Source organism: Misgurnus anguillicaudatus, chromosome 11 (genome assembly GCF_027580225.2).
Source record: "Misgurnus anguillicaudatus chromosome 11, ASM2758022v2, whole genome shotgun sequence".
NCBI lineage: Eukaryota > Metazoa > Chordata > Actinopteri > Cypriniformes > Cobitidae > Misgurnus > Misgurnus anguillicaudatus.
Genome location: NC_073347.2, coordinates 11,630,109 through 11,638,175, shown reverse-complemented (window position 1 = coordinate 11,638,175; position 8,067 = coordinate 11,630,109). Strand labels below are relative to the sequence as shown.

The 8,067-nt window shown below is 37.1% G+C and overlaps 1 protein-coding gene across 2 annotated transcripts; it reads right to left on the bottom strand.

The window, feature by feature from the left end:
• On the bottom strand, window positions 1-6,488 carry LOC129415923 (protein LBH). 2 transcript variants are annotated; one of them, XM_055170109.2, is made up of 4 exons: window positions 6,196-6,488; window positions 2,675-2,759; window positions 242-443; window positions 1-88 (listed from the first exon to the last, which is right to left on the bottom strand). In XM_055170109.2, the coding sequence occupies exons 2-4, from the start codon at window positions 2,756-2,758 to the stop codon at window positions 36-38; spliced, it is 339 nt and encodes a 112-aa protein (XP_055026084.1). In that variant the 5' UTR covers window position 2,759; window positions 6,196-6,488; the 3' UTR covers window positions 1-35. The 2 variants fall into 2 exon arrangements, with proteins under 2 accessions (XP_055026084.1, XP_073729131.1); XM_073873030.1 differs by having other exon boundaries at window positions 229-443; window positions 6,196-6,487.
• Window positions 6,489-8,067: the final 1,579 nt, after the last annotated feature.

Here is an 8,067-nt window from a genome sequence, read left to right as displayed (position 1 = left end):
TAATGATAGACTTGTGGAAACATCTTTATTAAATTTCAATTACGCTCGGCTGCCCCTGATGTTTCCAGATCGCTGCTCTTGACTTCATCTGCAGAGGAAGAAGCATGCAAAGTCAATTTTAAATAAACTGCTGAAGTAGAATTTAGGCTGTATGTTTAAATGTTGCCACTGCTCAATTCTGGGGTATAAAATATAGAAACTATGAGAAATATTTGGTTTTTCTCTCACCAGTCTCACACACCTGCACTCTTGCTTTGTGAATCGGACATCTGCGTGATCTCTTGGGAGGGCGTGTGTGTTTGGCTCGTGGGGTCTGTGGTTCTCAGGTCATCTGGGGGCCAACGTAACTCTCCGCTCTCCACCTCTCCTTCTGTGGGCTCCACCACGATGGAGGGGAGGCGTTTGGACAGCTTGGGCGGGCGCTCTTTTGTGTCTGGAAAAATCTGAACATAGATATTTTATCCGTTAAACTTATTCAAGTGTTTTTAGCATTTTATCTTATCAAAAAACTTGACAGAATGGTTACATTCTTACATGGTTACATTTCAATAGCTTGTTTGTTGTTGTAAAAGTGAATGTTCAAATCAGTCAACATAGATTTTAAATCAAATGTGATGTCATTTCTCATTTCAGTTGTTTGTCTATGCTTTATCTATGTTCCTATTTTGGAGCTTTAACATTTCTAGTTCCTATTCACTTTTATTACATGGAACAAAGTGATTATAATATTTTTCAAGAGAAAGTTTTGTATGTTATAAGAACATCACAAGGAGGACACAATTTCCATTATTGGTGAACTTTTGTCAGTTTTGTTCAAATGAATTTCTTTCACACTTTCTTACTCAAGTTGAGCAAAGATATTGAATATAACATGATTAAGCATTCCTATTACCATGAATAAGGGACAATGCAATGCTCAATATGGCCCTCTGATGACAAAAGTCCCGCCTTACAGTTAAAAGAACCAATCATCAATCGATAAAGACTGACGATTCTTTGGGGAAGGGGCTCTGAATAGAGTTGCATGATGTGCTTGCCAACCTGTGCACATGCACAATAGCTGCAACAGACCTTAAAGAAAGGTGTTTTTAAGCGCAATTTAAGCTTAATAGGGTGTACACACTATATTCGTATTCAACGATTTGTGAATGAAGCAAATGAAAACAAACGCTATTCGCCTCAAAAGGGTCTTCGCACAAAAATTCAACTCCCTCGTTTAAACCTTTCTTGTTGTAAGTCGCCTGTCACTTCCAATGAGGCATTCTTAAAGGAATAGTCTACTAATTTTCAATATTAAAATATGTTATTACCTTAACTAAGAATTGTTGATACATCCCTCTATCATCTGTGTGCGTGCACGTAAGCGCTGGAGCGCGCTGCGACGCTTCGATAGCATTTAGCTTATAATACGAGCAAGTTTGGTGGTACAAAATAAAACATAACGCTTTTCTAAGCGGATTTAAAAGAGGAACTATATTTTATGGCGTAATAGCACTTTTGGGAGTACTTCGACTCGCCTGAAAAGTCCGCTCCCCTTCCCCCTCTCATAATGGGAGAGGGAGGGTGTTACTGCGCCGAGTCGAAGTACTCCCAAAAGTGCTATTACGCCATAAAATGTAGCTCCTCTTTTAAATCTGCTTAGAAAAGCGCTACGTTTTATTTTGTACCACCAAACTTGCTCGTATAACTACTCGTCTTAAATAGGAAAAACGTTGATGTGTTTGGTCACTTCTAACTTTATCTCTAAATGGTACCATTGAATGAATGGGGCTAAGCTAAATGCTATCGAAGCGTCGCAGCGCGCTCCAGCGCCCACGCGCCCGCACACAGATGACAGAGGGATGCACCAACAATTCCCAGTCAAGGCAATAACATACTTCAACACTGAAAATCAGTAGACTATTCCTTCAAATCCAGTTGTCATAAACAAATGAGTACAGTCCAGTCCAGTAACTGATGAGAGAAGATGACGTGAACTCCACTGCTTCGCTCCCATTGGTAGTCGCTCCCAAAAATCGCTCATCATTTGCATAAAGTTAAACTTTTCTTAATTTTCTCGCGTCGCTGGACACGTCCATCCGGTCACTTTTGGTTTTGTCGCCGGAAGTCGCCAAGCTTTCATTGAAATTACTGAAATTGTGTTGCTCTGCTACTGCTGTCTGAATGGGGCGTCAAGCGAAAACTTTGCATGACACGAAGTTAAATCCAGCGCAAGTAATCTAGAGCGAGGAACGCGATGCTTTGCGTTTGGTGTGCACGCAGCATAAAAAACAAAAGTTATGGTACACTAGATAGTCAGGATTAATTGTTGGTCAGAAATATGTTCTTTACTTGTGATTTTAGCACAAGATTTTAGCTGTAACTCCCTTTGCCCATTCATGTAGATCTGTAGTCTTACATGACTAAAATAACTTCCCGGAGGTGTTGCAAACATGGCCGCCTAATGGCGCGACATCCCTAAATGGACTTTTTGGAAACTTCCAAAGAACTTCTCTGTTGCATAAAAGGTTTGTAGTGGAAAAAGGTATACAGAGAAATTATTTTTTCTTTAAAAAACGTTTGACTCAAAGGTATTATATGGCATCACTGTGAAAAGCACCATAAAGCAAATGTGCAGGCTGATGTCTGACTGGGAATTAAATGACAAATGAATAAACTTGGATTAGACACAGACCTGAAAAGAAACGCCATGCTCTCCTGAGGCACTCGCAGTGAAGTCTTCTCGACTGTGCTCTGGGTTGTTCATTATATCCGTCATTCTATTAAAAGAAGAAATGGAAACATATATCAACCTTAAATTCATCCTAACTATAACAGGGACCATTGAAAACCTATCCATATGCAACTGTAGTTCACTGTGATATCTACACAAAGATCATGGGGTTGATCCCTATGGAACACACATACTTTATAAAACATAAAGCGTGAATGCACTGTAAGTCACTCTGGATAAAAGTGACCAACCAATGCATAAATGTAATACATTTACAGATGTTTAGTACTGTAGTAAGGAATTAATAATAGTAATAACGAAAGCGTTACTTCATCTAATCTAAATTCATGCTCCAACATGTCTGTTGTAGCATTTGCATGCTTGCTCAGTCTGTGATCCCTAAAAAATCCCTTTCTGCCTCTCTTGTTTTCTTTCTGCTTTAGCGTGATAACCAAAAGTGTGGTTTTAACAAGCACCACACGCTCAACCACACACGCCACCTAAACTTTGCTCCAGGCTTCAGCCGGGCACAACAGGCGTTGTGCTGCAGGTGGGTATGCAAATTCAAGCATTGTAAAGCAAAGACCTTTCGAACACACTTCAATAATTCTGATAGGTGGTCTGCAGGATGCTTCTCTACGTGCAGTTTGTTGAATAGACAGAAGTCATAATCGAATGCTGAACGCTAATAAAACCATGAACGCATAAGCCGACACAGCAGCACAGCCACCTGCACGCACACTCGCAAATCCTCATCAATTATTCAGCAGTCGAAAGGTGAACAGCAATGACCTATAAACACCATTCAAGTTATATTGATATCTCTGGTTCAGGAAATATATATAGCAAATATGAAATATGTGTAACACGTCAGATTTCACTGCTGTTTGCTATATTACTCATTTTATTATAAAACCAGCCATTAGCCTACACTACATTATGTAAAAAAAGAGCCGTGGGGTGAGGGCGTGTGGTTTTAAACAGACTGCAACAATAGGTTGTTGTTTTAAGTTAATGGAAAAGTAAATAATAACACTAAGTAAAGGCAAAATAAAACAGAATTCCATGGAAAGATAAAACGATACACAAGTAATTCCTTGTCTATGTTGCTGGGGAACCGGTTCTAGTAACATGCTGGGCTTAAGTGTTCGTCATTGAATGGTGGGGCTGTTGAATGCAATAGGTTTTATATCCACATTATGGTTTAATTACTGTAGTATGACACTGACTGATACTTTTTCTTAGAAGTGTGCTGTAATTATGGGTTCACTTCAGGAAAATATTAACACAGCTCAACATTTAACCTTTATATACTGTATGAGCATGTCCATGCAAATGTCAACCTTACAATGAAAAAATACCAAACTTTGTAACCATACTGATTCCTCAGAAGTCAATATTTAGTGGATTAAATACCAGTGGCGGCCGATGACTTCTTTTTCGAGGGCGCTCGATGCAAAGTTCGTCACAACATGTATTCAGCCCGTCATGTGTGTGGTTCGTAATTTCAAAATATGTCTTCTGCGCGTCAAGTGATCCTGCGTGCATCACGTGTCTTGTCAAAATAAGTGCCTGCTGCGGATGCATCTAAAGGGTTTATGATTAAAGAAACGCTTGCGTTTGCCAGATACTCGCATAATCTCAAGCGTAATCAGAGTTTAGTGTTAAGGGAGTGTCTTGCGTGTATTTTGTGAATGGTGAGCGTCTCTTTTATCAAAAACGGTTTTGACGCGTACTTATTTTGACAAAACATGTGATCCACATGGTTCACATGACCCAACAAACACATATTTTGAAAACACAAGCAACACACATGACACCCAAACACATATTTTGAATTTGTGCCCCTCGGATGAGCAGTCATGAGCCGCCACTTTTAAATACCAATGTGAGCTCTCTGTACGTTTTTAAACATTTTTCAAATGATTTGTCATAGTTTGTCAGAATTGTCACATCCATAACAGAAAAAAGTCACATGAATAATGTTGTTTTTCACTTAATTACATTAAAATAAATATTATTTATGCTTTGAAGAGTCATCGCTTCTCCATTTGTTGTGTATTATTGGTTTAGGGTTGTGCATTAAAATCCCTACAAAGTATGTTTTCTCTCGAAAACGTAAACATTAGACATGTATACTTCCCTCATCTAAATAGAAAACATGAGTATGTAAGGAATTTTTTGACAATGGGCCGTTGAATTTTTCGAAAATAACTTACACCACAGGTGTGCATTAATTTTAAATAATTCAAATGACCGAAGTCAATTATTCAGCTTATACCACAGGTTACCACAAACATTGCTCTGGTGGTTTAAATAACCACCAGAATAATTGCATCCGGTCCTTTGAATTATGTAAGAAATAATTGACGACGGTCCTTTGAATTATTCGAATATAATGCACACCCAAGGTGGTAATAGGTTTGGTGTGCATTTTACAGAAAAATAATCAACATCAGTGTAACATTTCTCAACCAATCAGAATAAAGCATTTAACAGCCCTGTGGTATAATAAAAATAATGCATCGTGCCGCATTACCACCTTGGGTTGTGTGTGCATTTTTTTCCAGAATAATTCAATGGATGGCCCGTCATCAATTATTCCTTACATAAACATATTTTTCGACTGGAAAGTCACATCCATATTGCTCAAATTGTTCATATGCAAAGAAACGACTATTGAAAATATACAAACAAATGCTGCTGATGTGTATGGCAGTGTTACTTGATCTTTTACAAAGTTCAAAATCTGGCAAGCCCTTCTTTATAATTAAAATAAATTGCGTTCGTTTAACTCACTAAAGACCTAGACATGACAAGGCATGTATGCTGAACCTGTGTTTGAAATTCAAAAATCACCTGGCAGCCAGAGATGTTTGGCATAAAGCAGTTTTGTGTAGTTTCTTTCAAATGCAACCCTTGTTTATGAGCTTTAAAAAAAAAACATGCATGCATATATACCCATAAAGTTCAATGTCAAAGAACGTTCAACCTTGAACCTCACATACATTTAAGAGAAACAAGATTGTAATCACAGCAATGAATTATCAACCACAGATTTAAATTGATTTAATGACCTTTTCATACAGTACAATTTATTCTTAATATTTAACCCCATCAATAAGCATTTACTATGGTTATACATACTAAACATGCATACATATGCACAAAATATCCAAAAAAGGGTCCAAACTTTATGTGTTACATAATACATCAGTGCAAAACGTCATTTGTATACAAGTGATGCAAAAGTGTAACCCAGAAAGTTGAAAATGTTACACAAACCTGATTACCTTTCTTCATTGATATATCACCTATGAACTCTGAGCCAAAGTAACAAAATAACTAAATGTATAACTCTAATGAGATCTAGACACAACAAATCCAGATACTTTAGCATATGGTCAAAGTTTTTTATTTTATTTTGTCATTTTAACTGGTTCAATATGAAATGTGCAATGATTGCCAGATATGTTGCCTACCTTGCTGTTATTCCGTTCCTTTCTTGAGAATGTAATTCAATTGAGATTTTTTTTCCCGTTACACCGACTGAAAAGACGGCATCAGTCAATCCCACCTGACTTGAACTGTTTGAATGCGCATCTGACCTGCAGCGGAAAGTTACTGTTGAATGCTGTCATAGTTCATATGGTGATCCAGAAGCCAGCGTCATTCATTTACATGTGTAGAGAGCTGAATGCATGCACCATAAATCGGCGTCTGATTGGTTATGGGAGGCACGCACTAAGCTCGTCATCGCTGCCTGTTTGTTCATGTCATTTCCAGCAGATGATGAGTAAAATGCAAGGCTTTGCTTGAGTTTACAGGTCTCCGCGGGTCCAATAAGCTGAACAGTCAAGTGCTTTGAAAGTGTAAAACATTGTCAACATGCGATCAGAAGCTTTATTATTACAAATAAAACGATTATCGTGTCTTAAACATACTTGTTACTTGATGGTTTTTATACAGTTATGACAATTTACAGGGCATTTAAAGCTTGTCTGGGGTTTTATTAAAAAATCATTGAGTTAGTTGGGTGGAGCTCTGGCGCCCCCTGGTGACACAAATGCGCTAGGAAGTCTGCGGATGATTCAATATGAAACAGCAGACAGCGGGCGTTCCCCCTAGTGCGTGACGTCACATGAAATCTACCGACAGAGGGCATCATTGACTAACATTCAAAATCATGGTCTCACAAGATTGGTTTTTTTAGGATATGTGATTGTAAAATAAGTGTTACTTCTGAGATTATTTGCAATGTGTATGTTTTACTCGGACACGATAAGGGATTTATTGAAGTCATTAAGGTGAGTTTGCTGCATAATGACACATAATCGGAAATAAAGCTTAATGAAAACGTTATCACCCAAACCAATTTCTAAACATCACAATATTAGTTGGATTAGATAATAAAAATAATATAATAATTTTTTCAGACATAGCCTTTCTATTTTTTGGAGATTTTTCAACCCACTCTAAAGTTTTATTTATAACCATATTCACGTTATATAGCTCTTGCTTGGTGATGCTAAGGAGGGCGACAACTGTGAAAACATAGGTTGGTGCTAGTTTGTGTAGTAATGTGGACATGAGAACCATCAATCAGATTAGACATAATTGAGGATAAAATCATAAAATGTTTTTCGAAAAGAGTAGGGGTGAAATCTTTGCACCATGGGGAAATTTGCCCCTTTGACCTTTATTCATCATGGTCCCATATGAACTGGTTTAATAAGTATTCTGTAGTTACTAATGGGGTTTTAATGTGCTGTGGATCTCTTATCACATTGTCCATGAACACCCATCATCCATGTGGTAGTTGAGATTCCCTGTTTCACTATGCAAAGCTTTTTAAGTGTAAGAGAAGTACATTAAAAAATATATAATATATGCTTGGTTTCACAGACAAGGCTTAGCAAAAGCCAAGACTAATCCTTTGTCAAATTAAGATGTTTGCATCTTTTATAAACATGCCTTAGAAAAAGACATTACCGGTAAAATCTGTGAAAGTTGTATTCAGTTGAGACAGCTCAAACCTTTGTTTTAGTCTAAGACTAACCTTAAGCTTTGTCTATGTCTATGAAAACAGGGGATAATATAACTATACACATACTATAACTATAGATAATATTACTATACATTGTCTGTAAAAGTGCTACAAAAGATATATTTTATCATAATTTAAATTGATAAAAAATGTCATTCTTTCATAAGTAGTGTTTAATAGTTTTATATCATTAAAAGGTAGTTAATTTATGCATGTAAGGTAATTTAAGTTTACCTTATCTACTAAGCTTTGTATTTTATTTTTTATATATCTACTAAGCTTAGGCAGCTGACTTGTTACCTCTCAA

Excerpts from the sequence above, each read along its gene's own strand:
- LOC129415923 (XM_055170109.2), bottom strand. The coding sequence starts at position 2,758 with ATGACGGATATAATGAACAACCCAGAGCACAGTCGAGAAGACTTCACT. Across the intron at positions 444-2,674 it reads AGCATGGCGTTTCTTTTCAG|ATTTTTCCAGACACAAAAGA; the intron begins GTCTGTGTCTAA and ends ATCTATGTTCAG. Across the intron at positions 89-241 it reads TTCACAAAGCAAGAGTGCAG|ATGAAGTCAAGAGCAGCGAT; the intron begins GTGTGTGAGACT and ends CTTCCTCTGCAG.